This window comes from Plecotus auritus (genome assembly GCF_963455305.1).
Source record: "Plecotus auritus genome assembly, chromosome: 9".
NCBI classification, from domain to species: Eukaryota; Metazoa; Chordata; class Mammalia; order Chiroptera; family Vespertilionidae; genus Plecotus; species Plecotus auritus.
Genome location: NC_137783.1, coordinates 151,054,468 through 151,079,527, shown reverse-complemented (window position 1 = coordinate 151,079,527; position 25,060 = coordinate 151,054,468). Strand labels below are relative to the sequence as shown.

Genomic DNA, 25,060 nt, shown 5'->3' with positions numbered 1-25,060 from the left:
CTTGCTGCCATTCTGAAGGCCAAGCCTTCCTGTTGTCTCTCCTCCATTTCAGGGTCTAAAGCTGCTTGGAGAAAGGCCCACGACGGATGCCTTCGTCAGCCACTTTGTTACTCTCCAAACCTTAACAAAAGCTGACGGCAGGGAGCAGAGGAGCACAGGAATGGAGCTGGCCCCAGGGGAGACAGAGGAGACAGCTGGGCTGTGGTTAAGTCATTTATTGATTTTATTTCTAAAACCCACATAGCGCCACTTTGCCTCTTTCAGAGCTTCAAAGAGCTAATTAACCGCCCAATGAGCCCACCAGGGAAACCGAGCTTGTGGGGAAGCAATGAGGTGAAGCCAAGGTCAAAGAGGGTAGCCAAGCCCGCGCCCTGCCTCCATCCCATCAGTTACGGACAGATTTCCCCCTCTCCTTTCAGTCAACTGAGGTTTAGGGAACCCACTGAACTTCCTGAAGCTTCCTTAAGCCCCGCAGGCCTACGGCAAGGCCAGACACCCAGGCTTTGCTCCAGATCAACAGTAATGGCCATCTCGTTTGAAGCTGGAAAACAGCCCAGGCCAGAGTTGTCCCCACTGGTCAGGTGCTGGGAGCAGCAGGAGCTTGTCATCCCTTAGCCCAGCCGTGGGCAAACTACGGCCCGCGGGCCGGATCCGGCTGTTCTATCCGGTTCTCTTGCTCTCCCCTCCGCTCCTTTACTTTGAATTTGTATTAGTTCACACACACTCCATCCATGCTTTTGTTCCGGCCCTCTGGTCCAGTTTAAGAACCCATTGTGGCCCTCGAGTCAAAAAGTTTGCCCACCCCTGCCTTAGCCTCTCCAAAGGAAAGCCAGCCCGGGAAGGGCCAGCTCTAACACAGCTCTCCCAGGGGCAGTGCAGAGGGATGGGACCTCAATAGCTATGGAGACCAGCCATGGATTTTTCCAGGGCCACAAGGGGCACTGTCCAGACATGGAGACAAAAGCAGGCTAAGACCCTTTGCAAACAAGTGCTTACGAAGCACAAGGTGGGCACGTTCTCTTGCCCCCACCACTCCCCAAAGCCTGCAGTGCTGGCAGGCTGCAAGTCACCAGCAGAGCAAGAAAAGCCACTTGGCAATTTTAATTTTAGCTGCTGTGCCTGACAGGCAGATTAGTTGGCTTGACCTTTAGTGCTGATGCCTCCTAGGCCCAGGGCCGTAGTCAGGTGGCAGCTTTCAGGCACAAATCACAACTGGAGCTCTGCAAATGTGGGGGGTCCCAGCCCCAGGGAAATGTCTTCAAAAGGACATGGACCAGAGGGATGAGGGATCGCCAGGGAGGGGAGAGCGTGGTTCTCAGCTATTAACTATACCCAAGGGGGAGGTGGTGGGGCTGCCCACATACTCCACTTCCACCAGCAAGCCCACACAGGGAGGCAGGCGGGAGGCTTCCTTAGCTAATATCCCACAAGGTTGCCCAGGGGCCAGGTGCTACCTGTGGAAACAGGTAACTTTAATTCTGCTGACAATTGGGGGGGGGGGGGGGGGAGAGAGCTGAAGAGAAAATAAAGAAACAGACCCAGAAAACCACACTGCTCTTTTATTCAATGGAACATCCCCCTTTAACGCAGTGTTGAATCATACACTGGAAAAAAAAAAAAAGCCCAGAGAAATTTCTGCAGATAAACCAGTGAAGAGAACGCGCGTTATACATTATTGTCAACATAATCACTCCATGAAAAGGGACGGGGTGGGGGAGCAGAACGAAAAAACAAGGGGCTCAACACCCTAGACACTGCAAAACATCCAGACATTTGGAATTAAAAGAAAACTTAAAAGGAAGCCTTCCAGGAAGGAGAGGAACAAATGGAATGAGGCAGCTTAGGCGCTCAGGAAAGTGGAAACGACCTGGTCTGGCAGACAAGCCCAGGGTGGCTTGGGCAGCCACACCGACTGCTGGCAGAGGTGTCAGGATGGACATGAATCCCGGACCTGGAGATGAAGCCACTACTCTATGAGGGTAGCAGACACAAAATTCCACACTTTAAAAAAATAACCATCATCTTGGGGTGGCGATGGCACCTTGGAAATCTTAGAACCAAAGGAACACCCCTGTCCAAACTAGTCTGACATTAGTGGCCAAGGCCTTGGCCTAAAACCATTTGCTCCTCTCTCCTTGGAAAGAGAAGAGTGAGGAATGGAGAAAAGGAAAAGTAATCTGATTGCAGCAGAAGACCGGGGAGAGCATCTCCTTGGACGGAGTCTGAAGAAAGGAAAAGATAAGGAAATAACAAAGGAAAAAGAAAAAAAATTAATAAAAATTTCACAATATGGAGCCAGCGTGTTCCGATTCCGTCCACAAAAATAACTCAGGCTGCTTTGCCGAACCATCCTGTCCACCAGGGGCGCTGCTGAGGCTGTCTGCCTGGAAGGGTCACCAATGGGCGCGGAAAGTCCTCACTCTCATGGCTCGGGCCATCGCTGCTGCGGGGAGGGATCCTGGCGGCCCGGTTTGGGGAGAGGCAAAGGGAGTTGGGTGAGGAGAGAAAGAAGACAAAGAAGACACTCGATGCTACGGGGCGCCAGGAAAGCCCAAGCTGGCGCCCCTACTACCACCTGCCCGTCCTCAGTCGCTTGGCCCAGCCCGGTGCGTGCACACACACACATGCGTGCACACAATCACATGCGTGCGTCCCAATGTCTGGCTCCATATGGTGAGGTTCGGCGTGTGTTTAAACAAGACCAATTCTTTCTATATAATATATATTTTCTTAAAAAACCGAGTCTAGTTCTGTGGTGGAGGCGGTGGGGGAGCTGGAGGCATCCCGAAGGGCGGCATGCCTGCCACCCCCATGCCCATCATGGTGACAAAGTTAGAAGGGTCCATGGGAGGCGGAGGAGGGGGAGGTGGGGCATACATCATGCCGGCGGAACCAGGTGGCGGAGGCGGCGGAGGGGGAGGGGCCCCGGGCGGCAGAGGCGGCTGGACCCCGGGGGGCAGGGGCACCATAGTGGGGTTGCCTTGCATCTGAGGGGCTCCTGGAGAAGCTGCGGCAGCCGCCTGCTGCTGTTGCCATGGCGGGATGGACCCTGTGCCAGCGCTCGTGGTGGTAGTCGTCGTATCTGGGGTGGTAAAGAAGCCCAAGGTCACACGCGCGGGGGCACACCGCGGTTCTCTGCGGCTGCTGCCTTGGGATGGGGGCGAGGGGCGCCTGCTCCTTGCTTTGCATGCTGTACGGTGGTGGGGGGCGGGCGGGCGGGGCTGTCCTGGTGGTGGGGAGTGAAGGGGTGGGCAGGACTACCCTAGGGTCAGCCTCAAGGTCTCTGGGCTTAACGAAGTAAGCCCTTTGTCACCAATGTCCCCTGGAAGGGCTGACAGGAAGGTACCAGACACAAGAACCGGCTCTGACATCCCTCCGCCCATCCGCCGCCACCACCGAACGGCACATTCAACCTCAAGGCCACAGCTACTCTCCCACTGCCAGGTACCATCCCCAGTCTCTCAGGCCCCAATCACATCCCTCTCCAAAAGTCGCATGCACCACCCACCCCTGGCCATGTGCAAAGAACTGAGCCAGCCAGCAGCTCACTCAGCCAGTGAGAGCCTGGACTTCTGACACCCTACCTACTATGGCAGGTCCCCTTCAGGCCCCCACAGATGTCCCCAGACACAACCACGCCAAACATCAGATCTCCTCCCCGAGACCTCCCAGGGGCCACAAGGCCCTTTCTGTGTTCACCCCCAACAGAGATCAGAGTCTCACCCCTAAGGTGCTGGCCTGCCTGTGTGAGCTGTGAGGTTCTCTCACTCCTCTTAGCCCCACCCCCCATCCCACCCACCCCCACAAGCCCAAAATATGCCACTCACTTTGCTGCCATGGCAAGGGGGTACTGGAAGCCATACTGCTGCTGGGCGGAGGGGGTGGTGGAGGCTGCTGCTGCTGCTGTTGCCATGGAGGAAGAGGACCAGTAGGCGGGGGAGGAGGTTGCCCACTGGGTGGCGGCGGCGGTGGCGGCATCATGCCCATAGGCGGTGGCGGCATCATACCTAGGTGAAGGAAATGGTCAGGCCTCTGGGAGGAGAGAGATTTGGGACAGGCCCCCATTCATTCCCAGGCCTAGGTGATGCCCCAAAGTGAGATTGAGATGTCAAGCTCCATTACCTTTTCCTTGATGCAGGCGATAGACCCCAGAGCCCACAGGCGTACTTCCCAGGTACTGATCTTGATGGAAGGAAAGAGCAGGGACTTAGCAGGACATTTGAACTGGCCAGGGAAGGCGCCCCCACCAACAGCTTTTACAGTCACACATCTTGCAGTCACTACCTTACAAGAGCAGTTCTATGAGAGGCCTGTGCTGACCCCACACAGAAACCCTTCCCTGAATCAGATGGAGCCTGCTCCTCCTGGAGCCCAAGCCTGGACAAGAGACCCAGTGCAACACTCAGCCACTTTGAAAACTGCTGCTAGTTCACAGCAACTTGCTATAACTCTTGCTTATCCCAAAGCCCCAAGGTTTCTGGTCTGACACTTACTTACCCATTGGAGGAGGGCCATGGTGCCCAGGTGGATGGGGGCCCTGGTTCATCGGTGGTGGTGGTGGCTGCATCCAAGGCGGTGGGGGTCCATTAGGGTTGTGCTGCATGGGATGCCCACCATGCCCACCTGTGAGGCTGGGTAATGGGTGTGGAAAGCTGTGGGGGCCGCCTCCAGGCCCACCAGGACCACCTCCATGCATGCCGTGGTAGGGCCGGTTCTCTGAAGGGCCAGAATTCATCCAGGGTGGGCGGCTCTGGGTGGTAGACATAAGAGACTATGTGAGAGCATTTCCTGCCAACGTCCCTGCCTGCTCCCCCTGGTGGCAACATTGTTCTCTCGGCTATGCCAGAGGACCAGAACACAAGGACAGAATCGTCCCAGAGTGAGATCCCAAACATCTGACATCCCGAAAGAACAATGTTGCCAGCCATGTCCAGCAATCTGCTCTGCCCCAAATCCCTGGCCATTACCCCCTCCTCTGAGGAAGACAGGGGGCCAGGCCACGAGAACCAGCGCCTAAAGCTCACCGGTGGAGGTGGGTTGTTGGCGGGAGCAGCAGGCCGAGGTGCACTGGCCAGAGGTGTGCTGGCAGGCCCAGAGGTGGAGCCTACAGATGCTGGCACAGGAGCTTCACCCAGTTCAGCCATGAGGGACAAATATTCTTTATCCATCCGAGCTTTATCCTGAGCTGACTGCGGGTCACCAGGCCTGAAGGTGGGGTGTGGGTCACACAGAGAGGGGAAATCATTAAGGAGTAAACTTTTACCCTGAGGAATTTACACAAGAAAGCTGAGGAACTGAATAATCCTTTCTAACACATTCTTCAAAATAGTCTCATTAGCTCTTCAGTTGTGCGCCCAAATGGGTAGCTGGGATTACACTTATTTTTGCCACAGCAGAGACCCCAGGGGAGATGGTAAGCACCAGACCATAACCAGCCATGCCAGACAGGCTGGTTCTTCCAAGTAGCAACTTTCATCAAATTCTGCATTCCCAGCCCTGGCCAGTGTGGCTCAGTTGGTTACAGAATCATCCCATTCACCCAATGATCACAAGTTCGATTCCCAATCAGGGCAGATACCCAGGTTGTGAGGAGGCAGCCAATCAACATTGTTGTTTCTGTCTCACGGATGTTTCCATCTTTCCTCTCTCTCTGAAGTCAGTAAAAACATTTAAACAAAGAATTCTGCATTTCCAGTCGGAGGGAAGGAAATCTATGCAAGACTGGAACACAGCTGTCCTTAACAAAGCCACTTCCTTAACAAAGCCACTCCAAGTGAAAAAATGTTGCTATCAAGTGCTGGCTTGCAAAACTGGTCAAGATCTTTACATAATTTGGTGTTCTTAAACCAATCTTCGGCAGCAAAAATGGCAATTTAATATTGAGCTACAGTAAAAACACTTATACCCTGCCCTGGCAGGTGTAGCTCAGTTGGTTAGAGTGTTGTCCCATACACCAAAAGGTCACAGGTTCAATTCCCGGTCAGGGCACATACCCAGGTTGCAGGTTCGATCCCTGGTTGGGGTGCATATTAGAGGCAACTGATTGTTGTTTTTCTCTCACATTGATTTTTTTTTCTTTCTCTCTCTCTCCTTTCCCCTTTCTCTAAAGTCAACATCCTTGGATGAGGATTTAAAAAATAAAAAAATAAAGGGGGGTGGGGGGGACAACCAACTCCCCATACCCAGGACGGAAGTTTACAGTTTTCCTGGGCTCAAGATGAACAACAAAATAGGAGTCCTCTGCACAGGCTATTTCTCATCATCCTGGACTATAAACCACACCATTACATTCACAGAAGGGAAAGCTTCTCTTGGATCCACTGGTTAATAGCAACCAGCCAATGTGCTGAAGAGCTTCCTGTACACCACAGGCTACCAGCAAACCACGACTGCAGCCCCTCACCTTTGGAATTTGCAATCAGAAGCAATGTGGCCAGCGCCTCCACACTTGGTACACACTGTAGTATTGGTAATGCTACGGGTCTCTGAGCTCTGCCAGGGTCTTAAGATCCTGTTGAGAGAAAAAAAGTCAACTCAAGGGCTATGGCCAACCCCCTCCTACCTCAATAGGTTCTTCAGGTCTCTGATGCACTCTCCTCTAAACTGATCACATACCTGTTATCATCTTCCCTAAGGGTCCCATTCAAGCGAGCCAACTCCCGAAGCTGCATCTTCCGTAGGTCATTCTGGTCCTCAGGGGTCTCAATCCCTTGCTTCAAGATGTTTCTTATCTAATAGAGAGAAAATGGACAGTCATGTTAGGTGCTCAGACAACCACCCAGATTTCTGGCAAGAGGCTTCCTTTCTGGTTCCCTCACCTGTTCTACTGCTTTCTTCACATTCTCCATGGTGTTGGCAGTAACCAGGGCATGAAGTGGCTCGTCTTCTCCTGGCAACATCTGGCCATCTTTGCGCCCAACTTTCCCTTCTTTCACAGACCCTTTCCCCCGGATCATTATCTTCGCATTACACTCCTTCTCTATGTTCTTCAACGTGTTCCCTCTATCAGATGCAGAAAAGGTTGAATTGTTATATGCAAATTCACATGCCAGAGGGGACAAAGGTGGGCTGATCAGGCACTGGTAGGAAATCATGAGTGCAGAGAATTGGATTTCCCCACCAAGAGATCCATGATCTCTAAGTTAAGATCAGCCACAACAATTCTTAAGACTTGACTTCCCTAAAGTAAAATGAGGATGTTAAAGAGATTTTCTCACAGGAAGGCATGAACTCAGCCAAAGTGAAGGTCCTACCCAAAACAGGAAGGTGCCACCAATGGCACCCAATTTGGCACAAGATAAACACCTCACAGGTTCTTAGGCATTCTCTATCCCAGTGGTCGGCAAACTCATTAGTCAACAGAGCCAAATATCAACAGCACAACGATTGAAATTTCTTTTGAGAGCCCAATTTTTTAACCTTAAACTTCTTTTAACGCCACTTCTTCAAAATAGACTCGCCCAGGCCGTGGTATTTTGTGTAAGAGCCACACTCAAGCCGAAACCGGTTTGGCTCAGTGGATGGGGCGTCGGCCTGCGGACTGTAGGGTCCCGGGTTCGATTCCGGTCAGGGGCATGTGCCTTGGTTGCGGGCACATCCCCGGTGGGAGGTGTGCAGGAGGCAGCTGATCGATGTTTCTCTCTCATCGATGTTTCTAACTCTCTATCTCTCTCCCTTCCTCTCTGTAAAATATCAATAAAATATATTAAAAAAAAAAAAAAAGAGCCACACTCAAGGGGCCAAAGAGCCGCATGTGGCTCGCGAGCCGCAGTTTGCCAACCACGGTTCTATCCCATAGGCTACAAGTTTCTTACCTGGGCCCAATTAGCAGACCCACAAAGTTGATTTCTGGATACTCATCTTGTGGAATCATTACTTTATCGCTCACACGTGTTGCTGGAGGTCTAAGGAAGAAAAGACTCATTGACTCTGGTGATTTGAGGTAAGAGGTGAGAAGTTAGTACAAATGTTCCACCATGTGGCTCAGTGATTGAGTGTTGGCCTAGGAACCAGGTCATGGTTCAATTCCCAGGCAGGGCACATGCCCAGGTTACAGGCTTGATTCCCAGTGTGGGGTGTGCAGGAGGCAGCCCATCAATGATTCTCTCATCATTGATATTTCTCTCTCCCCCTTCCTTTCTGAAATCAATGTCTATTTTTTTAAAAATGTTCTACCATGTCACATGCATTCTTCACGTGTCCTTGTCCCAGACAACCCAGCCCCTCTGCTTACTTGTAATCTGCAGGTGGCTTGAAGTCAGGGTTGAGAGCAACCATTTCTGTGATGAGGTTATGCCGCTCCTCTTCCAGCTTCTTGCGCGTACGGAACTCACGGGTGTTAAGCCGCTTCCCCTCGCTATTGTAGATGGGCTCAGGGGAAGGGGACCTGTGGGAAACAGACCACCATTACTGCCCTACCTTAACTCTTCTGTCATCCCCACATGGGCTATAATAAGTCTTCCCCAGCCCCTCTGCCTCAGATCCTAACACAACACTCTTCGGAGGAACTGACCATTACGTGTGCTATTCAAGATCGTGTGGAATGGGAGGATGGAAGCTTAACATTAGGGGGACTTGGGTGTGTGTGAGAAAGGCAAAAAAAATGGTTTTGCTTTTTTCTAAAAATGAGGAGGGTTTAGTCTGTCCTTTGGAAAAATCTCTTGACTGCAAATGACAAGGACAGTACTATCTGGAGTCTTCTTGCCAAATATGGATTTTCTACCATTTGCAAAAATTTTTACAATATTACAACTTTATGAACCACAAAAACCCCAAGTTTATTTAAAATGTTAACTCTTGCAGAGTTCATGCCCTATCAGGAAGTGTATGTACCCCTGCCACATAGCAAATATGAACTCTTCAACCCAATGCAACTAGGACTCAAGGCTAGAGCAGCTACTTGGCCCCCACAATGGAGAGATGGTTCAAGGCTTCGTCTCTGCTTTTCCTTCAATGGCCTGACTGGCTGTGTCCAAGGCCCAGGAGTCAACCTGTTTTCTGGCTGTTCGATGTAGGGGAGTCTGGGTAAAGAAAAACGTTAAAGTGCTAAAGCAGCTTCTAAGAGAGGCTGCAAATGCAGACTTAGCCAAGTACTTGTCTAAGGTCTGAACCTGCAAACAGTAGGGAAAACCTATGATTCTCCACCAGAGTTTACAAGCCCAGAAAGCAGATTTTCTCTCTCTCTGTTTTTCAAGGAGTAAAATGCTGTTGCTACAAGTAAAAAATAGTAATGATAAAATGGTCAGTTTACCACAGCTGGATTTTGCGGTAATAAAAAAAAGAGAAGTTACACTCCTAGAATTCTAAGTTAAGATTACAAAAAGGACCATAGCTTGATATTCTGATTGAAAATTTAGTAGCAGCTGCAAGAAGGGAAGAGACCATGTGGATCAGGTTATTTAAAAAACATCCTGAAAGTAGTCAAGACTCCTACACCCTTGGTTTAGTTGAGAGAACCTTGCCTAGTTGGAGAGCAAGGACTGAACTCGGCTGCTCCCACTGTCTTCAGCCTAAAGGGAACCATGTCATCCGTTACACACACGATGGAATAAAAGGTCAGGTTTGTTCATGGCTAATGACGGCTAAATGACACCTCCGTTTCTAGCATTTGTATAAACTGTTAGCACAATCCAGTAATAGTGAACAAAAGCGAACATACCCCAGTTTATTAGACTATCACCTTATACATTTAAATCTACAACCAACTTAAAAACATTTTTAACTGTGCAACTTAAGCAACATCAAAATGGCATAAAGTGGCTTAATATTGAAAATACACCTTAAGAAATAACCTTATTAAGTTAAGAAACTCATGCATTTCCCTCCAACCTGGGCTCAAAAGAAAAACCAATCAGGTATTAGGGATTCTTTCAAACTGAATACAAGGGAGAAAGAGGCTGCTCTGGTTTTATTTCTAGCATGCTTGACATTTCTAATTCCCCCCTGGTAACTGTCTAGAATTAAGCATTTCTAGCTAATCACCAAAATGAGTTTTACCAGTACAGATTGGTCATTTAAAGGCCTCACAACAGTTTAATCTCTTCCCAAATTATGAATGTGAAATACAAAAGCTGATATTCTAAAGGTTAGATTGGCCAACTTCTTCCCTTTGCGTAAACATCGTATAGATCAACTAAATTCTAATCCCAGTTCTCCAAGAAGCAAAGGTTTGTTAAAAATTCAACCTTTTGAGGAATTGCCTGGTAACCTGTAGATGTATTATTAAAGGGAAAAAAGCCAAAAAGGCACTTAACAGTTGTGGTCTGCAACCTATAATGCAAATCTAAAAAAAAAAAAAAAAAAAGCCAAGAAATATGAAACACAACCCCCTCCAACCAAAATCTACAGGTAAAAAACTAACATAAACAAATTAAAGTCAATAAACTTGTTTCCTAGCAAGGGGCAGCAGAAAGATGTATAAGAGTGGCTTCTTAAACCAATACATCTTCCTGATTTAACAAGTTACTAATTGGGTAACAAAAGCCAAAAACAATACATTTTAAAGCAAAGTGCTTTCAACTATGCTACACGCACTAAGAGAAATTTCATTGAGAGGAAGGCATATTGCCCTTCCAATTAAATGGACCAGGTTTTAGCTGTTCAAAGACCACAATCAGCCAATAAAATTACTGCTTAAAAAATTCACTTCCGCCTGGCATGGTTTAGTGGTTGAGCATTGACCTATGAACCAGGAAGTCATGGTTCGATTCCAGGTCAGGGCACATCCTGTGTTGCAGGCTTGACCCCGTGTGGGGCGTGCAGGAGGCAGCTGATCAATGATTCTCTCTCATCATTGATGTTTCCCTCTCTCCCCCTTTCCCTTCCTCTCTGTAAAATACATACATACATATACATATATATATATATATATATATATATATATATATATTAAAATTTACTTCCCTTGGACTTTTTTTTCACAGGTGAAATTTTAAACTGAGATAACATGACCACAGCTGTTGGAGGACCACACTCCCCTTAAAAAGAGGGGGGGGGGGAGTGGTAATGTAGGGATGGTAGCTAGCCTTCCCAAAACAGGTGGGAATATTCTTGCCCCTCCCAATACCCCAGGCAATGGCCAAGGCTGAAAATTAACTGGCAGTGAAAGAAATTGGGTAAATATCTCGTCTATTTTAAAACCATCCCAAAACCATGAGCAGGAACAATATAGCAATGAGCTGAGCAGACTGAGTTTCTGGCCTGCTCAAATTTAGTGATGCTCAAAAATATTCTTAATTCCTGCATTGTGCACCTGTGAGAAAAACTCTACACCCTGGGCTTTCAGCCAAAGCAGGTACTGAAAAGGCTGGTAATGGCCCACTCACTGTCCTTATGGGTGGGCAAGTCAGGTTAAAATAAACATGCTTACAAATTAGAAACCAGTTATCCATTTTCCTGTAACTTTTTATTCTGCTAGTAATTAAGTTTCATTCCAATTTCTAGCTGATGACTAACCACTTGACTTGATCAGAGTACCAGTCGTCTTACTAGGATTTTATTGAACTGACACAACATGTTGCCACCAGTAAAACGTTATTGAGAAAAAGGTAAAAGCGTTACTGTCAGCTGGTTAAAACTGTTTCCCAACCTGTCCTCAGGGTTAGGGGGGATGCCCAGGTCTCCTGTGCGCAGTTTACGAGTCAGGTCTTCTATCTGCAGTTGCACTGGAAGAAACCAGGTTAGGAAAGAAAAAAAAGGATGGAAAAAAGACAATGTTACCAAAAAACATCTCAAATCTCAACAACAAGCATGAAGAACTCGGAGACTTTGAAAGGGACGACTGATCAGTGAACACATTGAGGCAAAAACTCCCAACCATCTATCGGCAGGAGTCCATTTACATCTATAGGTATTTTTCACTTCAAAATGGTTATCACTTAAGGAAGCAAACAGTTTGTTTGAAGAGGGGTTAGCAGTATAGACTGTTCACTATGGCTGATACCAAAGCATTTATCAGGTGTTCATCTCTCCCCCTACCAAGGCTTGCTGTAACAACTGGCACCCAGAACCAAACCATGTACGTTATCACCGATACCCTGTTCCCACCAAATTACTTTGAGGGCAAGACTCTTGAGAGCTAATTTTTCCTCATTAAATATTAAGCATAGCCCAAAATGAGACCCAATTAACGTGGGACAAGGAAATATACCAGGTGAGCAAATATTATTTTCATTGATACAAGGTTAAAAATTCCTTAAAGAAGACAGTTAATAACCAATTCAACACTTCACAGAAGTTCATACGTTCTTTCTGTACACCAGATCCATACTAGTAGGAATCTCCCAATACCTTCTGGCTTTTATTCAAATTTTAGATGACAATCCATGTACCTTTACCAACCAGTAGTGTTAAGAAGTGTGGTTTTAGGCTTGCTCCCTATGTGGGAGTAAAAGTAGGGGTATAGAAGAGGACTAAAGTGTGGGTCCAGAATGGTGTGACCCTCTGACCTTGACAAATGAGGCTGTACATGAAAAAGAGAAATGAGGGTTTTTCATAAAAATCCACTCCAGGGAAATGCTACCCGGCTGATTTTACTCAAAATAACGGGACCCGCAGAGCCAGATCACTTTCTTCAGCGTGCTCAATCACCACTTATTTCTTAGCATCTGAGAGTTTTGAACAGCTTAAGAGTAAGTCTTATTGGCTGGGTTAAAGTTGAAATAGCTCCAGAACAGGATTAATGTAGGTCTAGCCCAAGATACCCTTCTAAATTTAAATACATCCCAGAGCCCTAGCCGGTTTGGCTCAGTGGGTCAAGCATCTGTCTGCAGACTGAGGGGTCCCGGGTTCAATTCTGATCAAGGGCACATACCTTGGTTGTAGGCTCGATTCCCAGCCCATCAGAGCACGTGTGGAAGGCAAACAATTGATGTCTCTCCTCCTCCCTTCCACTCTCTCAAAAAATAATCAATGAAAAAAGATCCTCGGACTAGGATTACCAAATAAATAAATACATACATCCCACAGGGGCTATATTACACACCCATTAAAAACTCTGAAGAAATGAAAATCTACATTAATATTAAAAAAAACATGGGGGCATTCTGTACAAGGCAGTGTGTACTGTGAGACAAAAGACAATGGCTCCCCCTAAGCTCTTTTTTTTCCCCTTCTCCCCTGAAGCTCTTTTATGCCAGTAAAGTTCTGACTTGGCAATTAAATTCTAAGAACAACTCAAAGCGAAAGCCACCTTCATATGGGTGTGTGTGTGTGTGTGTGTGTGTGTGTGTGTGTGTGTGACAGTTCTCTTAACTGGACTGCAGGGGTCCTGAGGTCTAATTTGAGGAAATAGCTGGCACTTAAATCAAGGTTGCTATATTCCTTGGAGTGGAAATCTACATTAGCCCAGGCTTTGATTCTAGCTATAAATTAGCTATAAATAGCCCTTAGGGCTCAGTGCATTAACTCCTTCCACAGGAAGAGAACTGGAGATGTAAAGAATGAGTCTGTTTTCCCATTTCCTAAGTCAGCTTGTTATTCTTTGGGATATTGCTCCACAAAAGACATTTTCACAAGGCAGTGAAGATTCAGATCTAGTGAGACTGGGCGGGAGTAGATAGGTACAGTGGGGGAAGGAAAATATTGTGAATATTAGACAATTCCAACACCTCAAAATTCTCAGCAGTCTAAAAAAATGTAAGACACTATGATCCTCAAGAATAACAAGCCAGCCTTGAAGCTTTTTATTTGTGAAGGACACAGCCTCGTAAGTGTAGGAAACCAGTGCCCTAATTTACTCCAAAGGGGGCGTTTATTTGGTTAGTAGAAAATGTTTATCAAGTGAACTTTTTTTGAGACAGCAGCAGAGGTATACAAATAAACGTCAAATTGCATTAAAAACCTTGTATTTTTAAAAAGGTAACTTTGAGGTTAATTTCATTTCCAATGTGGACAGTCATTCTTAATTCTTAAAAGTTCCCAATAGGTAAGATTCCATGTCCAAGTATATCCCTTTCCCAGCAGAGTTCTTTAGTGGTAAAGACAAGAGCCCTCATTTTAAGACAGCTCTCCAAAGACCAAACCAGGAAAAAATTGCTGAAGGAAAGGTTAAACTCAACAAGATGATTAAAAAGGGGGTGAACTATACACACTTTCAGAACCACTTTTTGATTAAACTGAGTATTTTTCCTGTCAGAAAGTACCTATAAAAAGTAAAAGACCATTTTTAAGGGAAGGGAGAAATGTGGAATCACGGTGAAAGGCCATGCTGCGAAAGGCACTTGGTGTTACAATACCTGCGGTGTTCTCCACTGGGGCCGTGTCCAGAGGCATAAGACACTCACCTCACCACTGGCAGTAACAGCAGCTGAAAGGTGTGGGGCTCTAACCTGGGGGCTATTCTTAACTCCTAAGGGGGCCCCTCTACTTTCCTGGTACTCATGGAGAACACTGTTTACCAATAGACCGTAACAAGGAGCTGTAAATGCAGGACCCACACAGCACAAACTGAAGAATTATTTCAAAGTCATGAAAGTACACCTGGCCATACGTTATCTCAAAATAGAAAAACTTAAAAGTCTCAAAACTAAAACGGATAAAGTGTCGCTCAAAATATTAACAATCTGAAAATGCATTTGTGTGTAGAACGTGTATTTACCTATATAAGCTCTCTCTTGTTCCCGAGTAAGTCCAGGGGGGATAACTGTAGGCATTCCTGGAATCACCGTTTTCTGTTCCATTGTGTCCTGGTTCCAGCGGCTCCTCTTCCGCTTCTTACTTGGGAAGTCTAAAAGAAATAAAGTTCATAAGATGCAAACACAACCACCAGAATAACTACCAGCAGTTCAGGATACTTATGACATTACATGTAGCTCAGCAGACTGAAACTGAGAACTTGACCTAAAACATAAATAGCAAGGAATGGAAGTCAAACCTGAGAAATCAGAGACATATGGATGGGCAGGTGGACCTGAGCCCAAAAAGTTAACAATTCAGAGAAACTGTGATGTGAACAAGGTAAATCATTTTTGGGTGTGTGTTTTTTAAAAGAATAGTTTACTGATTTTTAGAGAAACATCACTGTGAGTGAAACATGGATCAGCTGCTTCCTGCAAGCCCCCCACCAGGGATCAAGCCCAAAAATCCTGGCATGTGCCCTGATGGGAAATCGAGCTGGCAAACTCATGCATTGGATAACAACCAATCGAGCCACATCGATAAGGGCAACAAGGTAATAAATCTTAATGGGTCAAGTTTCAGATAGGAAAATAAGGTGCTGAGAAGATATATACATCATCCTTCAATAACCAAACAAGTTTATAACCTGCTGGCTCCTCCCACCACCACCCCCCCAACCTTTCTAACGAGGCCAGATCTAGACTAAATCTATAGCAAGTTTCTTCAAGACTACTTTTTTTTAAACCTTTCCTTCATTGTCTAAAATTTTACACGTCTCCTTTTTCCTCCCTTTCTCCCCCACTCCAAGACTACTTTTTTCTTCAAAAGTTTGGTTGAGATCAGCAACTTTCCTGGCCATTTGTACAGTGTCTGACACCTAAAGTTAAAAAAAAAATCCCTGGCCAGAGTGGTTCAGTGGTTGGAAGTCACCCATGCAGAGGTTCAATTCCCAGCCCAGGTCATAGGGGAGGCAAACAGATCAATGTTTCTCTCTCACATCAATGTTTCTTTCTCTCCCTCTCCCTCCCTCTCTTAATAAAAGTTTAAAAAAGAACGAACTATAATAGCGAAACCTTTCTTCCCTGATATATAAGCATAAATTCCCTACACATTTGGTACACACAAGTCATCCTACTTCCCAGGGGGCCCAGGCCCTGAGTGAAGCCCCAACTAGAAAACAGAATTCCCCCACCCCCAAAGAGACACAAGAAATATAAGCCAACAATGTCCTGAAGACTTGTAACTCTTTCGTTCTCCGTAGTGAAGACCCTGCCCTACAGTCCCAATAGCTCTTCTTGGTACTTTTCTCCCTCTGACTCCTCTACAACCAGGAAAGTGTTCCACGTCATGACTTAACTCTTTCACACCCTCCGGACATGCACACCCAGTACCCAATCCACCCACTCGACCCCCTCCACACCTCTTCCTTACACGTGGGGCTAGAGAGCAACTGGGGAGACCCCCGCCCCAGCTTTTATTCGGGCCATACAGCCTAGCAGCGCACTGCGCCTGCGCACAGCAAACCTCCCGCTCAGGCGCTCCCCCCCCCCACGCCTTTTCCCCAGCGCGCGTGCGCACTCAAGGTACAAGAAACAGGCTGCGCGCCCCGTGGCGCCTCCGCCTGGGCCTCCCCGTGTGTGCGCGCGCGCGCGCCCCTGCCGCGTGCAGCCGTCGCCGTCGCCGCCGCCGCGCGCCCCTCAGCTGGCCGGGCCCGTTCTCGCGACGCCTTTCGCACTCTCTCGGCCCGACTCACCTCCTCCGCCGCCGACCGGGCCCGGCTGCTGGTCCTGACGCGGCGGCTGGGGTGGCGGCAGCGGTGGCGGCGACACGCGCTGGTAGAGCGGCGGCGGAGGGGGCGGCTGCGGCGGCGGGTACGAGGAGCCCGGAGAGGGCGGCGGCGGTGGCGGCGGCGGCGGCGGGGGGGGAGGCGGAGGAGGAGGAGGAGGCAGCGCCGCGAAGGGGAAGGCCGCGGTCAGGGCCCCCACGGGCGGAGGAGGCGGCGGCCCGGGCACCAGCAGCCCCGCCCCAGGCCCGGGGACAGGCGGTGGCACCGGCTCGAAGCTCCCTTTAGGCCCGGGAAGGGAGGGAAGGCCGGGGGAGCCCAGCTTACCCAGCGGCGTGGCATTCGCTCCGGTAGCCATGGCGCCCCCGGGGACCCGCACCGGCGGCTCCTCTTCGGCGGCGGCTTCTCCTTAGCGAACCTTCCGGGGGGAGGGGACTCGACTGCGTTGCCGCGGAACGCGCGGAGCCCTTCCTCTCACGCGGCGGGCGGCGGCGGCGGCGCGAGACGCACAAAGAGGGAGGAGAGAGGGCGCCACGGGGGCGGGCTGGGGGCGACGGGCCGCAGCCTGGATTGGGCCGGGCTGAGGCAAAGGGTCGGATCGGCGGCCTCCGATTGGTGGAGCTTCAGTCCTTCTCGCTGTGCGCTGGGATTGGCCGGACCGTTAGGCCTGGCGAGGAAATGGCGGCCGAGCCTGGAGAGCTGGGAGGTGTCGCAGCGCGCACTTCATTTGTTACTGCGCGAACTGAGCTCGGAGTCCAGGAAGGAGGGCTTAGGGTGGGACAAACTATGACGTAGACTGCAAGCGCGCTCTCATTGGCTGAACTTGATAGACTCAAACTCGGTTGCGTCGTCGTACCTTGTGATTGGCTGTCGCATTTTCTATTGGGAGTAAGTGAGAGGTCGCGGGCGGAAAAGCCGCGGCCAATGAGATTTACGGCGGGGGAGGAGTGCGCATGCGTAGACTGGGCAAAGTCGCCTCTCCGCCCCTCGTTTCACCTTCGTTCCCGGGTCCGGAGCGTAAACCCTAAGTGACGTCAATCCTCGATTCCCTCGGAACCCGGAACCGGGATAGGTGGCGTGCGTGTCCGTAAAAGAAATCCGTTGACACCACAGGTAGAAAAGGACATCCTGTTTTCTTTGAAAAAAATAAAAAGAGAAAAGTCTCTATGAAGTAGACCCTAATTGAAGGATTAAAAATCTGAGCTGATGGAACATATAACCTTAGGTGGAAAAGAATGTAAACTTGTCAATTCTAAAATGAGTTTACAAATATGCAATTCCATTAGACTCCCAACATGTGGTTTATTAAATCATCTTAAAATCATTTGGGAAAATAGTGGGGAAACTTGTAAACAAGGTTGAGGAGGAACTTGCCTTTCCAGATAATACACAGTATAAAATACAATAGTTAAACAATGTGATGTAGAAATGACATCAGTGAAACAGAGCCCTGAAATAGATTCCCCATTTATGGGTAAAAATACCACAAAGGTGGCATTTCAGTTCAGTAAGGAAAAGATTTAGCTAATGTTACACAGTCCGGAATAGAAACAATAAAATCACTTATGCTGTCAAGGTAATGCAGGGGTAGAGAGTTTATGAAGACAGGGAACTCAAACTATGAAGAAAAGATATACTTGATTACCAGATACATTAAAACCATGATAAAAGTCAACACACAATAATAAGCTACAGAAACAGTTGCCACACCTGATAGTTAATATCTTTAATATGCAAAGAAGTCTTAAAAACTGACTTTTTCCTAATTTGCATTGATTTGAGAAACATCAACTTATTGTTCCAATTATTTATGCATTCATTGGTTTTTTGTTTTGTTTTTTTATTTCAGAGGAAGGGAGAGGGAAAGAGAGATAGAAACATCAATGTTGAGACTCATCCATCCACTGCCTCCTGCATGCCCCCTACTGGGGTTCAAGCCCACTACCTGGGGTATGTGCCCTGACTAGGAATCCAAATTTGACCTCTTGGTTTATGGGTGGACGCTCAACCACTGAGCCACACCCCAGTGAGCCATTGGTTGCTTCTCGTATGTGCCCTGACTGGGGATGGAACCTGCAACCTTGGTCTATTCCCCACAACATTCTAACCAACTGAGCTACCCCTTCCTGGCTATTGTGTCTCAGTGGATAGAGCATCAGCCCGGGCACTGAAGGGTCGCAGGTTCAATTCCCAGACAAGGGTACAAACTTGGATTGCAGGTTCACCCTAGGTCAGGACTCGTGTGGAATCCATGTGTCTCTCACAATGGTGTTTCTCTCCCTCCCTCCCTCCCTGAAAAAATATCCTCAGGTGAGGATTATTTTTTAAAAAGTATATCTCTTTCAAGGAAAATAAACCATTTCAATAAAGCAATCCCTCTCTGGGGAATCTGCCCCCAAAGCAGCATATGTGATTATATAAGGTAATGTGTTGTCTTCTGCATTTATAGGGCACATGCCTGGTTGTGGGCTCAATGCCTAGTAGGGGCAAGCAGGAGGCAGCCGATCAATGATTCTCATCAAATTGATGTTTCTGTCTCTCTCTCCCTCTCCCAAATCAATAAAATTACATATATATATATATATATATATATATATATATATATATATTTTTTTTTTTTTTTTTTTTTTAAATACGTGAGTGGTTGTCAAGCCAGAGTGGCTCAGAGGTTGAGTGTTGACCTGTGAATCAGGAGGTCACTATTTGATTCCCCGTCAGGGTAGATGTCTGGGTTGTGGGCTCCATCCCCAGTGGGGGACGTGCAGGAGGCAGCTGATCAATGATTTTCTCATCATTGATGTTTCTATCTCTCCTCCTCGCTTCCTCTCTGAAATCAATAAAAACATATTAAAAAGATATATTGTGTCCCTAGCTGGTTTGGCTCAGTGGATAGAGCGTCGACCTGCTGACCAAAGAGTCCCAGGTTTGATTTCAGTCAAGGCCACGTACCTTGGTTCCTCCCCAGCCTAGGCCCTGGTCAGGGCTTGTGCAGGAGGAAACTAATTTATGTGTTTCTCTCACATCAATATTTCTTTCTGTCTTTCCCTCTCTCTTCCACTCTCTCTAAACATCAATGGAAAAGTATCCTTGGGTGAGGATTAAAAAACAGAAAGAGCCCTAACCGGTTTGGCTCAGTGGATAGAGCGTCGGCCTGAGGACTCAAGGGTCCCGGGTTCGATTCCAGTCAAGGGCATGTACCTGGGTTGCGGGCACATCCCCAGTGGGGGGCGTGCAGGAGGCAGCTGATCGATGTCTCTCTCTCATCGATGTTTCTAACTCTCTATCCCTCTCTCTTCCTCTCTGTAAAAAAAATCAATAAAATATATTTAAAAAAAAAAACAAAAACAGAAAGATACATGTGTGAATAGTTCAACAAATTGAAATATCCATACCTGGAATCAGGCAGCCTTGGAAAGCCGTTAACCCGTACCACCTGACCTAGAAGCCTGCCTGAGTTGCGGGCTCAATCCCTAGCAGCAGGTGTGTGTGCAGGAGGCAGCCGATCAATGATCCTCATCATTGATGTTTCTATCTCTCCTTCTCCCTCTCTGAAAATAAAAAAAATCTTTAATAAATAAGTAAAATGTGTCACTTTGGCATAAGGATTATTTTTTAAACTATTTTTTTAATCCTCAAGCGATATTTTCCCATTGATTTTTTTTAGAGAGGGGAAGAGAGAGGGAAAGACAGAAATAAGGATGTGAAAGAAGCACATCGATTGGTTGCCTCCTGTGTGGGCCTGGATCAGGGCCCGGGCAGGGGAGGAGCCTACAACCAAGGTATGTGCCCTTGACTGGAATCGAACCTGGGACCCTTCAGTCTGCAGGTCAGCGCTCTAACCACTGAGAAAAACTGGCTAGGGCTGTTTTGTTTTTAAGTGAGAAAAGAAGCAGGTAAATATACTACATGACATGATTTTCTTTTTATAAAACAAACCTCATCTGTGTGTTTGCATATGATTATATGAGTATAGCGAAAGCTATGGAAGGATACACTGCACACGTTATCAGTGATAATGCTGGAGAGGGAAACAGGACCCTGAAAGTTATCTACATTTTTAATGACCCAATATATTTTCAAAATGTGCTTCATACTCTAAATATGTAAGACATGCCCAGCCTGTGTTGCTCAGTGATTGAGCGTCAACCTATGAACGGGAAGTCACAGTTCCATTCCGGTCAAGGGCACATGCCTGGGTTTCAGGCTCCATTTCCAGGAGGGATCATGCCGGAGGCAATAGATCAATGATCATTGATGTTTCTATATCTCTCTCCCCCTCCGTTGCTCTCTGAAATTAATAAAAAATATTTTTTTAAAAAAATTAAACACCTACCATATGATCCAGTCCTTCCATTCCAAAATATTGTCGATGTAAGAATGTCCAAACCGGTATGAGAGTTTGAGTTTTATTTGAGCCAAACAGACAACATACTCGACCAAAAAGGGGCTCCCTTGAGGGTGGTCACACCTCTGAGGGGTCTGTGGGTTACCTCTAGCATTTCAAAGGTGTGTTAGCCTAATACACAAGAACAATGGTCAGGGCTGGCTTAAGGCAAAGATAAATCCCTCATAGACCCAGGGTGTGTCTACCCACCGTGACCTACCCAGTTAGGAATTTATGATCAGATCACCCTGTGAGCTTACTGGCCGTTAGATTTAGTACAGTGCCCATTTTGTCCATAGCTCTTGGTTTATGGACAAAAGTGAAGGTATATAGCCACACACAGTCAGGTGCATGAATGTCGATGTATTTGTAACAGTCCTGAACTGGCTGTTTTATTTGTAACAGTCCCAAACTGGAAACGGCCCACATGTTCACCAGGTGACTAGCTAAACAAACTGGTATATCCCCATGCAGTGGAATACTACTTAGCAATAAAAAGGAATGGCTGTTAATACATGGAACAACATGGATGAAACTCAAAATAATTGTGCTTAGTGAAAGAGGCCAGAGAGGAACAGGGTACATAGTGCATGATTCTATTTATATAAATTCCACAAAATTCAAATTCATCTCTATTGACAGCAAGCAGACCAGTGGTTACTTGGGCATGGGGAGGTGAAGAGCAGGAGGTGTGTGACTACGAGGAGGCCGAGGAAGCTTTGGGGGGTGATGGAGATGTTTATCTTGATTGTGGGAATGGTTTCACGGTGTGGTACATATGTGTTGAAGTCATCAAATAGTCCATTTCAATACATGCAGTTTATTGTATGCCGACTATTCCCTCCAGAAAGCTGTTTTTAAAAGAAACGATAGCTCTAACCGGTTTGTCTCAGTGGGTAGAGCGTTGGCCTGCGGACTGAAAGGTCCCGGGTTCGATTCCGGTCAAGGGCATGTACCTTGGTTTCGGGCACATCCCCAGTAGGAGGTGTGCAGGAGGCAGCTGATGGATGTTTCTTTTTCATTGATGTTTCTATCTCTCTTTCCCTCTCCCTTCCTCTCTGTAAAAGTCAATAAAATATATATATTTTTTAAAAAGAAACAATAGAAGGAAGCAATTGCTGGGAAAGATCTGCCCACCCTTCGTCATCTCCACTTGAGGTCCTTGGCCTTTTGTTTTGGTTTTTTAAACCACTATAGGGCTTTGATTTTTGTGTGATCACTTTGAAACATTTCAACCTAATCTGTTATTACATAGGATTTGATACATACAAAAGGATGTGTGCGCCTTAGGTGAGTTAGAAACAGTTATAAATGGGACACCATGAAGCTACCACCCGCCTAAGAACCAGGATGTTACCAATACCTTTTGCAAATTCCTGGGGTCCTGCCTTACCCACCCTCGTTCCCCTCACAGGGATCAGCATTTTGCATTTTGTGCTTTTTCTTCTTCTGACCTCCTAGTGGAGTTCTATCACGTGCGTCACCATGCCATACATAGTTTAGTGTTACTGTAATACTGTGTGTAGTTTTATGCAATTTGTTGCTTTAATTCGGCATTACCTCTCTAAGATGCATCTGTGTTGTTGCATTTTGTGTATTAGGGTATTTTCAATACTCCTAACAGCCCTGCAGGCAGACTTAGATATGATATACCCAGGAAAATACGGCTCAGCAAGCTCACCCGGTCCAGGGGCCTGACTCCAGGGCTTCCTCTTCACAACACGCTCCTTCCTTCCCGCGGAAAGCATGCACCAGGCAGTGACCAGGTGCTGGGCATGGCACGGTGAACGTGGCCACTTCTCGGTTGTCACCTCTCCTCTTAACCCTCACTAGGCTGGTGTATGGGCCAGCTACCTGGACACCTGGGCTGCCACACCTCCTGCACTCACCACGGAATGGCTGAGAGAGGCTGATCTGACCCAGGGAGGGCAATCTGACGGTGGCAATCACAGGACAGCCACCTCCGACCCTGCTGTGCCACTCCAGGAATTTGTCCTAATAGACACTTGAATATGCCAGTGGTATTTGGCATATTTATTGCAGCATCGTTTTTAATTCCAAAGTAGTAGAAACAAATTCCCATCAGTGGGGATCTAATCACAGTAAATTAACACGTTATGGGAGACCTGTATAATGGAATACCACTGTCTATTTAAAAGAAAAAAAAAAGGAGGGGGAGGCACTGATCATGGAAAGCTCTCCAGGACAGATTTTTTATTTATTTATTTATTTTAAGTATTTTTATTGATTTTTTACAGAGAGGAAGGGAGAGGGATAGAGAGTTAGAAACATCGATGAGAGAGAAACATCCATCAGCTGCCTCCTGCACACCTCCCACTGGGGATGTGCCCGCAACCAAGGCACATGCCCTTGACCGGAATCGAACCTGGAACCCTTCAGTCCGCAGGCCAGTGCTCTATCCACTGAGCCAAACCGGTTAGGGCTTTATTGGTTTTTTAGGAAGAAAGTAGAGGGAGAGAGAAAGAAATGCCCTGATGGGGAATGGGACCTTTAGTGCGCAGACAACACCCAACCAACCGAGCCACAGGGGCGGGCGTGCCCCAGGACAGCTGTTACAGGGCAGGATGCGAGCAGTGCGCAGTGTCATGTGGAATCACGGGGGAGAATGAAGCATAGCTGACTCTTAAATGTGCATAAATACTTCTAGAAGGGCTCAGAGCAAGTGGGATTTGGGTGGGAGACTTTCCATAGCATCTACTTTGTATTTTTAAAAAATACAGATAGGCAGCAAGGCTACCTATTAAAAATACATAATTTTAGTCTTTCAGCGCCTATTTCCTGGCTTCCTGATCTTTCTTTGCTATCAGCAGGTATTTCATCAGTGTGCTAGCTTTTCCCAGACCCCCCCTCTTTGGCACATTATACTCTGATGGTCCCCAACCATCTCCCGCCCTTTTCAGACGAGGGTGGCAGCCCAGGCCTGGGGCAACCTGCCACCAGGTGGTACTGTCTGCAGCTTGGTGCTCTGTGGGCAGATCCGTCCTCCCTGGGGTCCTGAGGTCAGGAGCCTCTGCTGGGTGGGGGCTCACCTCCCACCACTGGCACTCCCCAGCTAACCCTCCACCTCCACCAAGCTAGGAATTGGGAAGTTAGCAAGCATAGCCCTCTCACCCACCATGTGGCCTGAGATGCTCTCCAAGCAGGGGCAGCCTAACCTTTGAACTCAGGTCCTCTCCCCTCCTTTAGTTCTCAGAGAACACAGGCAAGTGCGCCCAGTGCACAGGGCTGTCTCCTGTCTGACTCCCCATTTCAGCTGAGAAACCCAGTCACTAGGAGTCAGAGCAGCTGGGGCTCTGCTGGAGTGTGGACAGGGGGACAGTATGACAGCCATGGGATCGCCTGGGGCCCCTGCCAAGGGCCCTAGGGACTGGGCTGCTGCGGGCTCTTCACATAAGCTGCCATCTACCCACCACTCATCCAATATTTCCCAACAGCCCACCCGGTGGAGAAGTACTTACTTAAACACTTGCTTTGAATATCAGAAGGGACGTCGTTGGGCCAAACTCCAGCTCTTCCCCCAGACCCACCCGCTGCAGCCCTGGTCCTGCCTTGCACCACCCTCCTTCGAGGCCGGCTGGCATCCTTCCTCTTGGCTTCACTTGCCCAAAGGCTCTGGTCAGGGCCTGAGGCAACAGGAGGCTCCCAGGGTAGGGAGCCCTTTAAGAGGGAAATGGGGGAGAATGACAGTGCAAAGCAGGAGGTCAGCCATGGGTGGATGGATGTGCCCCCAAGGTGCAGGCTGCAGCAAGGACAGCCCCCTCATTGGGGTGGTCCAGTTTGGTAGTGGCCCTCTGAGCCCAGGGCCTGGCACTGAGAAGGCCCCCGGGAATACTTGTTTAAGGGACACTGGCTAATCGTACCAAAGTCTGGCCTGATGACGGTGCCCACATTCCGGAGGTCTGGCCTGACCAAGCACACAATACCTAGGCAACAGGTGGGAGGCAGGGAGGCAGCCCCAGGCCTGGGCAGGAAATACTGGTCATGGCAGGCTGGCTCCATAGGCCTCCCTGGGCCTGGGTGGAGTGGCCCCTGGCTGCCTGGTGAGAGCCTACATGGGGCAGGGCTGCTCCAGAGGAGAGTCCCCTTGTTCAGAGGCCTCCCATCTACATGACCCCTTGGTCACACTGCGAAGCTGAGGGCTCATCCTGAGCAAGGGGGCCCAGAAAGACCGTGCGCGAGATGCCTTCTGGGAACACTGGCCTCCCCATCACTGACGCCTGCACCCCCATGAGGGAGCCACCACACACTGGCAGCCT

General features: G+C 48.1%; 1 protein-coding gene across 15 annotated transcripts; it reads right to left on the bottom strand.

Moving 5' to 3' along the window:
• Nucleotides 1-1,541: 1,541 nt before the first annotated feature.
• SF1 (splicing factor 1) lies at nt 1,542-17,144 on the bottom strand. 15 transcript variants are annotated; one of them, XM_080642222.1, is made up of 14 exons: nt 16,370-17,144; nt 14,597-14,725; nt 11,588-11,663; nt 8,234-8,386; nt 7,815-7,904; nt 6,819-7,002; nt 6,616-6,731; nt 6,404-6,511; nt 5,025-5,205; nt 4,498-4,771; nt 4,123-4,182; nt 3,828-4,007; nt 2,878-3,082; nt 1,544-2,458 (listed from the first exon to the last, which is right to left on the bottom strand). In XM_080642222.1, the coding sequence occupies exons 1-14, from the start codon at nt 16,755-16,757 to the stop codon at nt 2,329-2,331; spliced, it is 2,274 nt and encodes a 757-aa protein (XP_080498348.1). In that variant the 5' UTR covers nt 16,758-17,144; the 3' UTR covers nt 1,544-2,328. The 15 variants fall into 15 exon arrangements, with proteins under 15 accessions (XP_080498343.1, XP_080498350.1, XP_080498352.1 ...); XM_080642223.1 differs by having other exon boundaries at nt 16,727-17,143; XM_080642217.1 differs by having other exon boundaries at nt 1,542-3,082.
• Nucleotides 17,145-25,060: the final 7,916 nt, after the last annotated feature.

What these genes read in the sequence shown, in the direction of transcription:
- SF1 (XM_080642217.1), bottom strand. Translation starts at nt 16,757, where the DNA reads ATGGCTACCGGAGCGAATGCCACGCCGCTGGGTAAGCTGGGCTCCCCC. An exon ending in TCTGATTGCAAATTCCAAAG is followed by an intron (nt 5,206 to 6,403) that starts GTGAGGGGCTGC and finishes CCCCACCTTCAG; the next exon opens with GCCTGGTGACCCGCAGTCAG. An exon ending in CCATGGCCCTCCTCCAATGG is followed by an intron (nt 4,183 to 4,497) that starts GTAAGTAAGTGT and finishes CCTTCCATCAAG; the next exon opens with ATCAGTACCTGGGAAGTACG.